Raw genomic sequence first — 16,822 nt, 5'->3', positions numbered from 1 at the left:
TGCTGAGGACGGTGATTAAAGCTCCTCAGCAACAATGGAGCGCCGACACAGGTGTTTTCACTTGTGTCCAATTAGCCAGAATAACTGAAAACACATCTGAGTGATTGCTCAATAACCAGTAATGAGGGAAATCTGTATTGTTGGTTCAACCGGCAGTAAAGCGCTGCGTGGCCATAAAACGACACACGCGGGACACTTTTTCTGGAACAGAATGAAATTGAGATGTGAAGTTAATGCCTTCGACTGTGCACACAATGGAAGCGGCTGTTTATGACGTCGCTGCTGTGCGTTATGTGTATATATTTATTTTTTTAAAGCTCAAAATGGAGGAAAACTATCCATGAAGTTGAGATTTATTTTTTGATTTTTTTAAATGTCAGTTATGTCTGATGCGTGAAAAACAGGAAGTAAAAGGGTTTACATCCTGTATTTATTCAGGAATTTTCCAAATCACAGGGTTGGAAACGTTTTGAAGAGGGAGAATGGGAAGTAATGCGTACTGGTAGTCAGTATTTAACTTTCAACACATTACACAATATAATCTCAATCATAGAATATAAATAGCCCTGGTAGGCCAACATGTATAACTGGTATCGATGGATGTGCTGAGGAATATGAATAAGTTACTTCATGGTGTCCAACTGTCACGCGTGAGTCCGACATGTCCGTTTACAGTTTTATTACAACTTCATTAAAACAATCGCAATACTCCAGTTTTTTAAAATAATGTTAGGACATTTTTTTGCACAAAAAAACAAGCACTGAACATATTTAATTTAGTAAAATAGCCCGACCTACTACATTTAAAAATCAATAATATAACCATTTACTTAAAGTTGCCTCTATAACTCTTTTCACAATTTGAATTGAATTATCTAAAAATTGTTTTGTTTAAATATAACAAATTACAGTTTTTGTTTTACTGCAAAACAGTATAAACAGTACTCTTACTGTTTTTCCCAACCAACTGGCCTCTGAGTCCATTTAACTTGCAGCCACTACAAATCTGACACACACACACACACACACACACACACACACACACACACACACACACACACACACACACACACACACACACACACACACACACACACACACACACACACACACACACACACACACACACACACACACACACACACGTTATATATATTTATTAAATAATTTAATGTTTTCCTATATCCTGTACTGTTTCTATTGAGGTTATTACTGTTTCTTTAAATAGGCACATACTCTAAATAAATTAGTAGGTGAGTGGGTTGGCTGGATGTATGGGCTTGGTGCTGGTGTACGTTGTTGCATTATTCAGCCTGAGGGGCTGTTGAGTTAAAAAACGAATAAAGACGACGTTGCAAAAAAACTAATGATGTAATTTGTATGAACGGAAGAATATTCTGAGCCTCGCTGCCAGAGAACTTGGTTTGCAGCGCACAGGAAACAAAACTATGTTCAGGCCTGGACTGTAACATAACAGTAAAAGTAATCTTCATCAATTTCTGTAAAAAACGTTTTTCATTTTGTTTTCGTAGTGGAGACACGAGATGATTCGGTGCACATCTTCAGAAACCTCGTTCAGTCTGGCGCCGGCGATCGAACCGACCGAACGTCAGGCGGAAAGGCCGGCAAACAATATGAATATAGACTTTTCCATGAGGTCCGAAGAAAGAAATGTTCTTACCCGCCGTGGTTCATCGACAGGGATGCCTGCAAGGTGCTGAGAGCGCGGCCCGGACGACATCAAGTCGAAGCGGTTCTGATCTCTGATCTGTGATAGGTCAAAACACACAATGATGTCATCGCAAAGCCTTTGGTGATGGAGACAGTGCCGACGCAGAGGAGAGATAACTCACTTTGTTCCTCTTCTTCAGAACCTCGCTGGGGTCCGTGTTGAGAGGGACAAACTGATTGGGGTCCTCGATCCGGATCGGGGTTCCCGTCTCCTCCGCCTTCATCCACTGGAGAAGGAAGGCAGGAGAACACAGGTGAGCTCAAAACAACAACAACAACAACAACAGCCAAGCATTGTAAAAAATATATAAAATCTCTAATGTGACTGTAAGCCTATTTATATAGAACTTACACTCAAATTATATTAGTTAAGATAAAAGTCACCCAGTGGTCTGGTGAGAAACTACTGCGTTGCATTAAGGGAACTGTAATTAAATTAACTGTCGGAAATCATTAGAAACTTAATTAAAAGACACAAACAATGCAGTAAGATAGTTCAGTGTCTGCTCTTTAATTTTAATCATTTTTGTCTCTCCTTTGTAGAAGTGCAATACTTCATCACTGGGCTAAAGAAATCACTCAGCCAAATGTCTCGAATACCATGAACCATCGCAGCGGAACCAAAACCAGTGTAGTTCTCTGTTCCGCCACTAGATGGCGACCTTACATCAGGTTTCAAACACTGAAGAATGGTTGACAAAACAAAGCTGTCAAGCCAACTGACGAAGAGTTTGGTCTCAGTTCAGCTTCATAAGTGCAGAAATCAGAATAAAAAAATAAAATCACAACACACACACGTCACCTAAATTAGATATCTCTGTGACTGGAGCTCCACAACAATGTGATACAGATTATAATGGCTGACACACACACACACTCACTCACACACGCACACTCTGCTCACCGTGGTTGTCCGGCTGTTGTAGCGCTCGTCTCCGCCCTCCACGCTGACCTTGGTGTAGCTGTTGGGCGAGTTGAGCCAGCGCGTCTTCTCCCTCTGCTGCCGCTGATGCAGGAACTTGAAGGGCAGCCGCGTGGCGCAGCTGTCCCCGTCCTCCTCGAACATGAACGCTGTGACCGTGGCGGGGATCTCCACGTCGCTCTTGTGCCTGGGCTTCTCTCGGATGATGGGGTGCCTGTACGTGTAACCGGTCCTGTAGCCCTGCAGCAGGAAACATTTTTAAAAAAACATCCACAGTTTGAGTTCTGTGATTGGAGAAGGCGAAACATCACGGACACATTGAATTGGTATTCAATGGATCACATTGTTATACATTCATAATGATGCAATGTTGCTTCTCCTTCCTCTGTCCCTGGTTGAGCTGCCAGTTTCACAGTTAGTCAAATGAGAGAAAGAAATAGAGTTGAGACCACGGGGCCCCTGGACAGAGAGGGAGAGCCACTTCCTTTCTGGCCCTTTCCCTCCATCTGCCTGTTCAGCTTTCTCACACAGTTAGTTTTCCTCCTGTGATCCTACAGCAGAGGTTTCTGTTCCTGCTCTTTAACACCTCAGTAGGTCGTTACCCAGTGGCCCTTCAGTCGGTTACAAAGAAAGTGAAACGACCAATAAAACAGGCCACACACGAGTTTCTCCCAGGGTGGAAAAGCAACGCAACGCATTCATGAACTGCCTCCAGGTTGTGCCACTAATCTTTCCAATGAATGAGAAAGAAAAAAAAACGACATTTAGTCACATAAAAATGCCACAATGTGCTGACGTTTGGGGACGTAAAAAAATAATATATATATTGCCAAAAGAACACGTGGAAGTGGAAACTACGGGAAGTGTTTCCCATAGTTAGTCAAGTAGCGAGCCCGATGATGACGAGGACCCTCACTCTGACTCACCAGGTTGTCCAGCATCCTCATCAGAGACTCAAACTCCATCTCGCCGAACTTCCACTTATGAGTGGTGCCCATGTTGACCGACATGTCCTTGACGACGCTCTGGACTTGAGGTTTCAACTTGGCCGAGTCCAGCAGGATCAGGTTGTCCACGCCGCCGGAGCACGCCATGGCCTTCACCTGCGGGCGCGAAGGGCCGAGGGAGAAGCGCGAGAGACACAAAATAAACAAAAACATACTTTGCTATCATCAAACATCTGTGGCATTGGATACGAGAAAGACGATGTTTACCAAAAAAACAAAAAAAACAGGTTACCTCCTTAATCTAAAGCTACCACAGCGGTAATAATATACATTACTGCACAGGGCATACAACAAACTCGATGGGTGTGGGGGGGGTATTTATAGAAATTAAGCCGGGCATTGCAGGATGGATTATTGTTTTCTTTTGCTTGACCGTGGAGATTTGGTGTGCCTCTTCCAGCGAGCGATGCAATAACATCTCTAAAGTCCTCCGCACAAATACACGCAGGTGGAAATTATTACAATATTGTTTCTTACAGTTGAATTGTTGGGAGTTTATGTTGAATTGGTTCATTTTCTGGATTCATCCGTTGCCCTGCAGAACGTTCCTCCCTTACCGTTGACCATCTCAAGTCTTTCTTTTGGCTAAACTATTCCATTTATCCGTTAATATAATAAAAACCACTCTGTTTAACTGTTACTCTGACCCGACTTCTCCTCCTTTTATAACTAGTTCTTCGAAATGAGCTACTCCACAATCCTTCCACACTTCCAGTCCACCATCCAGGGACACACACAATATGAACGTGAAACTGAATATCAGCTGTTACTGATTTAATATTCAGTACGGATTCATGCCCCTGCTGATCCAGACCTCCTGAAGTCTGCCGGCTTCCTTTCAGCTTTCCTACTGGCTGAACGAACCAGAGGAAGAACAACAACCCTTCTGTCAATGCGGCTTCGGACGGACATCAACAAACACAACAACACGTTACTCCCTTCATCACTCCTATTAGCCCGACTGGAAGACTGTTTAGCCAACATTTCAACAAGGCAAGAGATTACGGCTTATGGAAGTGTTGCTAAAACAGTGAGATGTAAAAATGGCTGTGGAGAGATTATATTTAGCGGGAAAAGCTGCTGGTGTAAAACCTGAGCGGGGTAAGCTGAGCGGTGCTGGAATGTGCCGGGTGCCCAAAACAGCAGCAGTTAGCCTGTGTGTGTGTGTGTGTGTACCTGGATTTCACAGACGTATTGGGCATTGTACATGTAGGTAAAGGCCTCTTCGACGGTCTCCCCGAGAGTAACTACACCGTGATTCCTCAGCACCAGAACCTGTGACACAGAATGAGCAGGCATCATGATTTCATTTCATTTATGTATTTATTTGAACAGGGACCGTACATATCAATCAACCGGGGGGTAAATGTAAATGTGTCGGTCTTAGCTCAGCCTCAATTTGAACCGTAGTCCCTGTGTTTCATATTTATATGATAAGCCTTCACTAATGGAGAACAAGGTTATCACAGAAACATCATAAAAATCAATAAACAAACAGGTTACGATCAAATACTGGCCTCATCATGAAAAAAAACATGACTAAGCACATGAGAACAGTCAGACAGTCTGGAGCGAAACAATCTCAACGGGCGGCGGCACAATTCATTTAATATTTATTCAATTAAATCAACAAGATTAACTGCGGTATTGACAATTAAAATGAGCTCCGCTGAAAGAATACAGGGATGAGTAACTAGTTCCTTTACTCTTACATTAGTCTTTTATTCCTCCCCCATTCGCTTTTTCCTTTGAATCAAATGTTTTATGATCACGGTTCATCTCGTAGTTGGTTGGCTGTGTTCCACGTTTAAAACTTTGTATAACATGATTCCCTGAAAGGTCAATGGGGTGAATGAATGGGGAATTCACTTCCAGAATCAGAGTCGTTTGTCATTTATTTATTATTTAGTGTTGAATGAGAAGGTTGATAACGCCTTCTGTCTCATCAATATGAAGCGAAACCAACAACCTGAGAGCGGTATCTCCCGATCTCATCCAACTGTCTGCAAGAAAGCGAAAGCATACTTGTAACTAGAACGGGCACTTGGTAGAGTGCATACCTTCGCATATCACAATATTGGGCATTGAATTATGAACATTTTGGCATTAGTTGCACGCCAATTGGATATAAATTGACCGCCCTATGGTAAAAAGAAGATTGTGACCTTTCCATGACCTTGACCTTGACCTTTGACCGATCGATCCGAAAATCTAATCAAATGGTCCCCGGATAATAACCAATCATCCCACCAAATTTCATGCGATTCGGTTTAATACTTTTTGACTTATGCGAATAACACGCACGCACGCATACAAATACACAGCGATCAAAACATAACCTTCCGCATTTTCAATGCAAAGGTAACTAGAATGGGCACTCGGTAGAGCGCATACCTTCGCATATCACAAGATTGGGCATTGAATTATGAACATGTTGGCATTAGTTGCATGCCAATTGGACAAAAATGTATTGTGCTATGGTAAAAAAAGAGGTTGACCTTTCCATGACCTTGACCTTGACCTTTGACCCGATTGATCCCAAAATCTAATCAAATGGTCCCCGGATAATAACCAATCATCCCACCAAATTTAATGCGATTCAAGAACATTTTGACCTGTTCATGACCTTTGACCTTGACCTTTGACCCGATCGATCCCAAAATCTAGTCAACTGGTCCCCGGATAATAAACAATCATCCCACCAAATGTCATGCGATTCGGTTCAATACTTTTTGAGTTCTGCGAAAGATTTTGACCTGTTCATGACCTTTGACCTTTGACCCGATCGATCCCAAAATCTAATCAACTGGTCCCCGGATAATAAACAATCATCCCACCAAATTTCATGCGATTCGGTTCAATACTTTTTGAGTTCTGCGAAAGATTTTGACCTGTTCATGACCTTTGACCTTTGACCCGATGGATCCCAAAATCTAATCAACTGGTCCCCGGATAATAAACAATCATCCCACCAAATTTCATGCGATTCGGTTCAATACTTTTTGAGATTTGCGAATAACACGCATACAAATAAATAAATAAATAAATACACGGCGATCAAAACATAACCTTCCGCATTTTCAATGCAAAGGTAATAAGTGAGCTATTGCTTGAAGCCCGGCCGCCAAGCTAGGAGCCCCCGGTGGCCCCCGGTGGCGTCCACTTTTCTTGGGTTTCTTACCTTCGCCGTGGGGCCCAGGGCCTTCTGCAGCTCTCTGCGGTCCTCCTGGTCGTCCAGGCTGCCCTGGTAGCTGTAGTAGGCGATGTCACCCAGGATCATTGACTCCTGTGAAATGGGCAGGATGCCACACTTCATGGACGACACCTTAAGCCGGAGAGAAGAGACCGATGAGAAGCGTGGACAGGTGTGCTGCGGCGGTTCCATCCATCAAAGTCTGCGCGGCCGACATTTAAAATTGGTTGCCGTTGTGAAGATGGCGTTTAAACTCTTGACTTATGAAACCTCCCAGAGAACCACCCGACATCTGATCAGAGAGAGCTCCAGGTGTTCGGCGGCGGGTAAATCAGGGGTATCGGAGGGCGTTTGCTAGCGGGGGGGCGGGGCTTGAAGACGTTGTTGCAGCGTAACCAGGGTAGGAAATGTACATATTATATAGGGGGCGATTTTTGCCCCCACTGACGGAAAACCAGGGGCATTTCAAAAGAAATTGGGGCACTTTTTAAAACTTTTTAAAATCAGACAATTGTTGTCTTATTTCTTTGTAGTTATTTATCGTTATTAAATTTTTTATACAACCATTAACAATCATAACTTATTTCTTTTTTAAATTTTTTATTCAAAATTATATTTATTGATTTGTGTGTGTGTTCCTACCTAGTACAGGTAATACGGATAAGACCAAAGATCAAAAATAAAACGCTATTAAATTACGGGCCCCTCTCCCAGCGATGTCAGGGGCAACATTATATTTCTTCGGGTCAGTTTTGCCCTTTGCCCTTGTGTGTTTCCGACGCTGAGCGTCACGTGAACTTACAGCAGCCATGGCGGGAGTTTGCACGTGCAGGATGCAGCGGATGTCTGGACGGATGGAGTAGATGGCGGCGTGGGGGCTGAAGCCCGCGGGGTCGATCCTCAGGGTGGTGGAGCCCTGTTCGATCACATCGCCGAGGATGTTGACCTTCAGCTGGGGAAACGGGGAGAGGAGACACACTCGGTGAATGCTTCATGGAGCTAAATGCTTTTTTGAAATGAAAAGTTGACAGCGGCATCTCCTGAGGAGGGGGAGGGGATGTGATGGGGCACAGACAGAGATTACACAGATGAGCCTCGACGTGAACTAACGAGACATGAAGTCAAAATCAATAAGCGCGACGTCAGAAATCACACGATCAGCGATTCCTCCTCTCCAGGAAACACATCGGAGCGTTACCAGGAAACACAATATAGTGGACATGACGTCCTTTACTTTGACAACTTTGCTACCAGCCAGTTAGCGGTGATTAGATCCCGGAGAGAGAGAAAAGGGCGAGATAGAGCAAGAGACCAGGAGGGAAGAGAGTCGTTTAACCGGAGAGAATAAAGACGGACGAGGGGAATTTAAAACATGAAGAAAAAGCAACGGACCACAGATGTAAAAGTTCACAAACCAAAAACACAACTTTGCCTGCAGACCTTGTACAGAATCCCAAAGCGACCACATGTTGCTCTGTGATTGAACCAGAACCAACGAGATCACGTTTCACAACGCAAAGTACAAGTTTGTGTAATTCCAACCGGAAAGGGCATCCTTCATCAAATCTGCCGCTCATGAAATAGTCCAGCTGAATATATTTTACTCCTGTGCTTCATTTCTGCTGCTCATGGCTACACGATGAGAAGTTGTAAAGCAAACATGTTTTTCACATGGAGGCTAGTCTTGTGAAATGAAATAAACAAGAAGTTGATGAAATATTGGCGTGGATCGAGATAATGTGACTCGAGTGTGGTAGCTACATACTTTTGAGACAATATACTTGGCCCCAACATAAACTAACTCAAGATATAATAATTTAAAAAAAAGTGTATACAGGACTGTCTCAGAAAATTAGAATATTGTGATGAAGTTCTTTATTTTCTGTAATGCAATTAAAAAAACAAAAATGTCATGCATTCTGGATTCATTACAAATCAACTGAAATATTGCAAGCCTTTTATTCTTTTAATATTGCTGATTATGGCTTACAGCTTAAGAAAACTCAAATATCCTATCTCTAAATATTAGAATATCATGAAAAAGTATACTAGTAGGGTATTAAACAAATCACTTGAATTGTCTAATTAACTCGAAACACCTGCAAGGGTTTCCTGAGCCTTGACAAACACTCAGCTGTTATAAATCTTTTTTTACTTGGTCTGAGGAAATATTAAAATTTTATGAGATAGGATTTTAGAGTTTTCTTAAGCTGTAAGCCATAATCAGCAATATTAAAAGAATAAAAGGCTTGCAATATTTCAGTTGATTTGTAATGAATCCAGAATGCATGACATTTTTGTTTTTTTAATTGCATTACAGAAAATAAAGAACTTTATCACAATATTCAAATTTTCTGAGACAGTCCTGTATATATATATATAAACAAATATATATATATTTAGAAATATATATATATATACATAAATATAAATATATAAATATATATATTAGAACCAAGCATTTCAGAAAAATTAAAACATAAAAAGCCCCCCTAAAAACTAAGAGACAATAAAATGCTTCAGATTCTTATTAACTTGACATTAAATTAATTTTCTTTTGTATTTTTCTAGCTTTTGTATGGTTATTTTAACAATATTTCACCTTACATACAAAATAGCATGGAACACATAGCAGGCAGAGCCACATGTGCTTTGTTATAAGGGCCAACACGCAGGTGTAGTATTAGCACTGATTGATGGATTAAAACATCAGGGGGGGAGTCTGGATCAACTCGAGCTGAAAGACGTGTCCCGAGTGCTGCTCGGCTTTTTAACAGCCGTCTGGATGGATGACCGACCGTCTATTGATCTTTACCCCAGCAGCGGCGGAGCGCAACTAACTACCGGCATCTTTGACTCCGCACGGCCAGCTGTCAGAGGATCGGACATCGATCGGTTTAAATCACGCGTCGGGTACTGTACGAGTTCACCCCGCCACGCCCCCTAAACCCGCTGCTGAGAGGCCCTTCTGACAAAAACAGAACACTTATGACCCACGATGAGGGACTGAAGAAGAAGAGTGGGCAGCTGAGACCTCTGACCTCATCATCGTAGGGACATCAAACTAAACTCAAAGATGAGTGTCACACAGTGCATCTAGTTGTTGTGCATAAATGTATGTTACAATTATAATTCCACTGTGGTGTCCATATCAAATAGAGTCCAGTCAAGTCAATGTTATCTGGAACCAAAAAAAAAAAAACCTGAACTGAAATGACCCCAGCCACCCCTCAGAGTTCAACCCGTGAGCCTGAGGGGAGGCGGAAGCTGACCGAAGCCAACTGGACTCCAGACGTTCTCTGGAGCTGCAGCCTCAACCCAGCTGACTCCAACACAACCTCCCAAAGTCTTTATTCTGGATGACTTGAACTCAAACTGGGTAACCATAGAGATTGCAGGATCAAGACGGGCCGAGGGGAGAGGAATGAGAATGGGATGGAGGCCGGAGAGGGAGAAGCCCAGCAGCATCGAAACACAAGCAGACTGAAACACAGCCAGGTTCAGATGAAAGCACCGGACCACATCGTTCTGTCGCGTCCCCCCAAAAGCTGCTGTGTTGTGGTCATCGCTCTCGTACAGACCGCCACAGAGAAGATGGATGTACCAGATGCACTAAAATAGGATTTGGGCATTGTATTTCCAAGTAATGAATATACACAGCTGTACTATTTGAGAAAAGCTTGTAAAAGATCTTACTGTAAAAGCAGCTTTGTCAACCACACTGACGTCACATGAAACTAAACTAAATCATGAAAACAACTCATTTGTCTCAATGCCTGTAAATGTGCTGCTCAGCTTGAAGCTCACTCTTCAGATGAGTTGTGTTGCACAAACAGTGAAATGTCAGCACAACGGCTGCAACATCCAGCTGTGTGTGTGTGTGTGTGTGTGTGTGTGTTGAAGATAAAGTAGGGCTGAAGTACAAAAAGGCAAAGAGAACAGAGGAAAAGGGTAACAGTGGCAGCTGTCTCTAATTTGGCCTCGGCTGCTGGTGATTGGCAATCAGTCAGCCAGAGCCGCCAAAAAAAGCTCCAGTTGAGAGGGAGGAGGAGCGAAGTGAGCCGAGGTGCAGTGTTGCGGTCTGCTGTGCGTTGTGTTGACAAATAATATATGTCGTTCAACGAAACCTCTTGGTGCCTGGCTGATCCTTGGTGCTGGTGGACCCGGGTAAGGGCGTGAGACACTGCTACAGTGGAGAGCCCACGGGGGCCCCTGGAATAAAGCTCCTGGAAGGGATGCAGCCAGATCCGGAAGAGGAGCTGTTGGACAGCTGAGGCGGATGCTGGCCCGCTGCTGACTGATTGCCAATCACCAGCAGCCGAGGCCAAATTAGAGACAGCTGCCCCAGTCACTTAACACAATGAGTGAATTACGGGGAGTTGCAAAACTTGGTTTGGGAGACATACACAAAACACTTCTCCTGAATATGCGACATGGAAAGCATTCGAAGAATGTTTTGCTACTGGTAGATAATACCGTGTTTCAGTGTTCGTGTTTTTAATATTTCACATCCCGGCCGCACAAACACGACCGTTGTTCACAACGTGGAAACGGAGTTTCACAAAGGTTGCCGTTGACAACGACGGTATTCTCCAGAAAGATATTCATGATAAAGTGGTTTAAGTGCATCAAAACTAAACCCTGCGTTGTTATTCATTATGTCTACGCAACTATTCACGGCGTGCATTATTTTATTAATCCCGCAAATAAATCAGGCTTTTATCTTGTATTAAAACACTGAGAAAAATGAATTGTCTGATATATTGTAATGAGAAGAAAAAAACACTTGAACCAGAAATCAGAAGAGAGAGAGGAGAATAGAGACACAGACCATACAGACTCTCAATAAGAGGGATCTACTCTGTAAAGAGAGAGAGAGAGAGAGACCTGGGAACAATAAATGAGGCAAGGTGACAAAAAGAGGGAGGAATCAAGGATTTAAAAGGAGTAGAAAAGTAGGAGTTTATAATAAATGAAGGCGCAGCGACAGTCAACTCTGTAACTCGTTACTGAGAGAGAGAGAGAGAGCTAGATGCAAAACGTACATTAAAGGAAGCAAATGTCTGGCAGAGCGCTGTTGGGAAAAGATACACAGGAAAGGATAACGGCCCATTTCTTTGTTTCCTTCATTCCTCTCGTGTTTCCTCTCATGTTTCTTACCAGATTTGATGCGGACGCCTCAGCGAACGACAGTCCTCTGGGGCTGATGAGGATGTGGTCTTGCTCTTTGCTGACTCGACCCTAAAAGCAAGAAACAATCAAATGGATGTAACTGTGACCACAGCTGACTTCCACTCAGGCGTTTGGTTGGGAGAGACTTTTCTTATTTATGTCTCTATTCTGAAAATCAAACAGTGAAACTATTCCAGTCAAAAGTCAAGTGAGCGATAAGTCAAAAAGAGATCCGTTTTTTTCATCTGTTTCTCAGCATGCTTCCACATGTTACAGGAACTTCCAGACAATCCACAGATTAAACGTCAGAATAATAAAATCCACATATATCCGTTCCTACCGACTTCAGAAACCAAAGATGTGTCTGAAACATCTCTTTCACTACTCTCAATATAATAGTCACTGAATGATAAATCATCCGGTTTAGTGTTCACCAGTGTCATTTCTGCGATAAAATGAGACGCACTGCATTCTGGGACTTCAAATCCAGTAAATGCACTGCAGCGTAAACGGGGACCGGTTCGGGACACAGCCCATAACCGTCACACACGTTTAAGAGCGTGGTTATGAAAGGTCCCGGTGCAGCCACTCACTGTGATGTAGGAGTTGGAGAGGTGGGCCCAGCTGAACAGGTCCACCAGTCTGTACGTGCTGGCCAGCTTACAGCGCGCCAGCCGCTCGCCCTTCACCATCGTGATGGACTCCACTCCGTACAGGTCGTTGATGGGAGTGACCATCCCCAGACCTAAACAAGGGTATATATATATATGTATTTATTTTATTCCAGACTCATGACTCCATAAAGCAACCAACACAAATAAACTAGAATGGGCACTCGGTAGAGCGCATACTTTCGCATATCACAAGATTGGGCATTGAATTATGAACATGTTGGCATTAGTTGCATGCCAATTGGATACAAATTTGCCGTGCTATGGTAAAAAGAAGATTTGGACCTTTTCATGACCTTGACCTTTGACCCGATTGATCCCAAAATGTAATCAAATGGTCCCCGGATAATAACCAATCATCCCACCGAATTTCATGCGATTCGGTTTAATACTTTTTGTGTTATGCGAATAACACGCATACAAATAAACAAACAAACAAATAAATACACGGCGATCAAAACACAACCTTCCGCATTTTCAATGCGAAGGTAACAACAATATATAAACTAGAACGGGCACGCGGTAGAGCGCATACCTTCGCATATCACAAGATTGGGCATTGAATTATGAACATGTTGGCATTAGTTGCATGCCAATTGGATAAAAATTGACCGCGCGATAGTAAAAAGAAGATTTTGACCTTTCCATGACCTTGACCTTTGACCCGATCGATCCCAAAATCGAATCAAATGGTCCCCGGATAATAACAAATCATCCCACCAAATTTCATGCGATTCGGTTTAATACTATTTAAGTTATGCGAGTAACACGCATACAAATAAATAAATAAATAAATACACGGCGATCAAAACATAACCTTCCGCATTTTCAATGCGAAGGTAACAACAATATATAAACTAGAACGGGCACGCGGTAGTGCGCATACCTTCGCATATCACAAGATTGGGCATTGAATTATGAACATGTTGGCATTAGTTGCATGCCAATTGGATAAAAATTGACCGCGCGATAGTAAAAAGAAGATTTTGACCTTTCCATGACCTTGACCTTTGACTCGATCGATCCCAAAATCGAATCAAATGGTCCCCGGATAATAACCAATCATCCCACCAAATTTCATGCGATTCGGTTTAATACTATTTAAGTTATGCGAGTAACACGCATACAAATAAATAAATACACGGCGATCAAAACATTACCTTCCGCATTTTCAATGCGAAGGTAAATACAATACGAGGACACAGGTGCAATCACTGCAGTTAAAAAGTCACGTGTGGTTAAAAAACAGGAGGGGGGGGGGGCTGCCTGTGAGAGCGCTCGGCAGCCCCGCCCCCTTGTACTCGATGCGCGCAGACAGCGTGACGTGATACACCGTGCAGCATGACAGCAGTAGATGTAGCGGGCTGACATTCAAGCTAACACTAAGCCCCCAAACGCTGTCCACATCTGAACGCTGATTGGCCGAGACTCGACACGCCCCATCAAAGATGTTTTATTGCGAAGAGCACCACATCGCATTTTCTCCACGTCTCACTGCAATCTCAACCCGGGCCAGTTTAAATTTATAGACACAATTCTTCAACACAGCATGGAAAGGGGGAACATCACGCGTCAAACACGTATGACTTGCACTTGAGCAAGATTCCGAAAGCATTGTTAAATGCCACCTGAATCTTTTTCATTGTTGCTTTACTTATGAGGTTAAAGGGAAATGACCGCTTGTGGGTTCAAGAACATAAACTTTAACCCTTTTCTCACGACGACAACAAGAGGACCACTGTCAACGTCCGTGTTTTTATCTAAGGATGAATCTCACACATCTGGCTCCAAGGATTACTTTTAAATTGATTAATCTAACACATATTTTCCTCTAGAAATTAATTTCGCCCAAATAAATATTAAAACTTGTCTGATGGGTATTTTTAATATTTAATGAAATCGATTTCTCTTAAAAACAAACGCATGTGAAAAGAAGATAGACCCCAGCACCACATTGTTGGGTCTCCGTCTAAAATACGTGCACATTTCAGATCAGTGGTTCTCAACGTGAAGGAACTACAGGGGGTACATGAGATACTTTTTTGGGGGAATTAGCATGCATTAATAGTTATTTAATAAATATTCAATAAAATGTGCGTGTAAATTCCTAAACTGAATTTGATACATTCTATATAAAAGCAGACACTGATGGCACAGCGCTGTGTATTACATCTTTTACCCAAGATGCATTGCGTTGGTTAGGGGGAACTGAGAAACACTTCTCTGGAGGGTTTTTAGCAGCATCGTGTTCTCCGGGTAAAGCATCTGGACCGGGCCCGGCCGGTCATGTGACCCGCAAACGCAGGTTATATTTAAATTCATGGATTTTTTACCGAGATATGAACCTGCCCAGCTCCAGATGGATCACACTGACGTCAACAGCCCTCCAACCAACGCTTTGTCTACTGCCAATGTCTCCCAGAATTACTCATTAGGGGCGTGTCTTAAGAAACTGAACAACTAAACTGCATTTGATGTGTAATTCGGCATTAGTTGTGCATTCCAGCGTCCTGATTGGAAGCAGACTTCACATGTGGACTCCTGCACAGACGTCCTTGATCAAAAACCCAGAGAAGTATGCGCAGCTCTTCCGGAGTCTGGGGTTGCGTTGCCTTGGGGGTATTTACGCCCTTAAGCACGCTAAACGCTCACGTTTGGATTTGGATCTCCCGACTTCATCCGATGCGTTTTTGTTTTTTCTGCGCCAGGCGGCCACGCCCTGGGCAAAGGTGGACGGGCCACAGCCCTGTGAGCACTCACTGAGGGGGGAGGTGTTGAAGCCGGCCACGGACGTGGCCACGAAGAAGTCAGCGATCTGCCGGAGGGCCAGCAGCCCGGAGGGGTTGTTCCCTATCCGCTGCTGCTCCTGGATGAGACTCTCCAACTCCTCCTTGAAGGCCTGGAGGAGAAAGGTGAGAGGAAATCGTGTGAGAGGGGTGGCAACGACACAGTGTGTGAAAAACCAGAACCTGAGCCCTCAGATCCCTGAATGAGGACGGGAACATCAAAAAAGGATACATCTGGATACATATTAATTTGATAAAGTCATGAAAAATATCCAATAACGACAAGGAAATCAAGCCGTCGAGAACTTTACTCTGTGTTACGAGATTGGACCCCTCAGTCAGGTATTACGCAACCATTCATTTCATTAGAAGTCAGAGCTTCAACTTTCTTTCACTGTAATGACATCAAAAATAATGACGGCAAGAGATGATGGTGAAGCAGATTAGAGTCAAGGGGAGAAAAGAGAGCAGGAGATTAGTGGTGACAGAGGGATTAAAGAGTGAAAAGATGTGGGAACATTAGGAGAGACAGGAAGAGAAGGACTAAGGAGGGAGACATGTTCATCACAGACTAGACATTCTCCTCGGGTGTCAATCTGAATCGTCCTCAAAGGGCTCCATGGAGCTGGATCAGGATACGGCGGCTTCCCGACAAGCCGAGTCAGGATTGGCCGTCTGGCTAGCCCACAGCCTGCAGAGTGTGTGTGTGTGTGTGTGTGTGTGTACAATGTGTGTATCTGGCCAACATGTGTACGGCCAGATACACACACGGCTGGCTGCGTTACATCAAGTGTGCTTTTGTGCTTTCGCTTCCCTTGAAGGCAAATGTTACTCATCTCGAAACAGCTCCTAAATTAAAACGTTCAAACGGAAATCCCAAGACTCGGATGAAGATGTGAAGATCTGGAGCAGACAGCGTTGATCGTGACACTCAGAGTCCAACTTCCTGGTGGAAATGTGAAAGCAGTGATCTGTGGCAACAGCCCCCCCGACACATTCTCAATGCGATCACCCCCAATGCAGGGTAGCGTCCAATAAGAAGGCCTTTATTTCATCTCAGTGCGAACGCATCAACACATTTCCAATATAGCCGAGCACAAAGCATCCCTGACACTTAGCTTCCCCTCGATGGGACGGTCCATTGGTCTTCTGCGAGTTGAGGCCTTTTAGTTTTGTGCCCATGTGGGGGTGTTTTGTTAAAAGTGGAGTGCCCCCCCCGTGTCAGGACACATACAGTCGCGGAGCACCGCTGATTCTGAACCAAAGCCAGACATTCTTCGGTTCCTCGAGGCGAGGTTACCGCGGCAACCAGCCTGTTGCGGATGTCTGACAGTGGTGGG

The 16,822-nt window shown here is 43.6% G+C and overlaps 1 protein-coding gene across 4 annotated transcripts in view; it reads right to left on the bottom strand.

Annotated features, from left to right (window-relative positions):
• Positions 1 to 16,822, bottom strand: part of add3a (adducin 3 (gamma) a) — a 76,610-nt gene that overhangs the window by 9,480 nt on the left and 50,308 nt on the right. For all 4 annotated transcript variants that reach the window (XM_056410056.1, XM_056410055.1, XM_056410058.1 and 1 more), the window contains exons 3-12: positions 15,457 to 15,595; positions 12,619 to 12,770; positions 12,014 to 12,094; positions 7,656 to 7,805; positions 6,842 to 6,985; positions 4,837 to 4,935; positions 3,580 to 3,756; positions 2,636 to 2,893; positions 1,854 to 1,958; positions 1,682 to 1,768 (exon numbers count right to left, since the gene is read on the bottom strand). In XM_056410056.1, the coding sequence (XP_056266031.1) occupies positions 1,682 to 1,768; positions 1,854 to 1,958; positions 2,636 to 2,893; positions 3,580 to 3,756; positions 4,837 to 4,935; positions 6,842 to 6,985; positions 7,656 to 7,805; positions 12,014 to 12,094; positions 12,619 to 12,770; positions 15,457 to 15,595 (1,392 nt within the window). The remainder of the gene's footprint in view (positions 1 to 1,681; positions 1,769 to 1,853; positions 1,959 to 2,635; positions 2,894 to 3,579; positions 3,757 to 4,836; positions 4,936 to 6,841; positions 6,986 to 7,655; positions 7,806 to 12,013; positions 12,095 to 12,618; positions 12,771 to 15,456; positions 15,596 to 16,822) is intronic.

This window comes from Pseudoliparis swirei, chromosome 24 (assembly GCF_029220125.1).
Source record: "Pseudoliparis swirei isolate HS2019 ecotype Mariana Trench chromosome 24, NWPU_hadal_v1, whole genome shotgun sequence".
Taxonomy (NCBI): domain Eukaryota; kingdom Metazoa; phylum Chordata; class Actinopteri; order Perciformes; family Liparidae; genus Pseudoliparis; species Pseudoliparis swirei.
The sequence above is the reverse complement of the archived record's forward strand: the minus strand, read 5'-3'. Positions and strand labels throughout refer to the sequence as shown.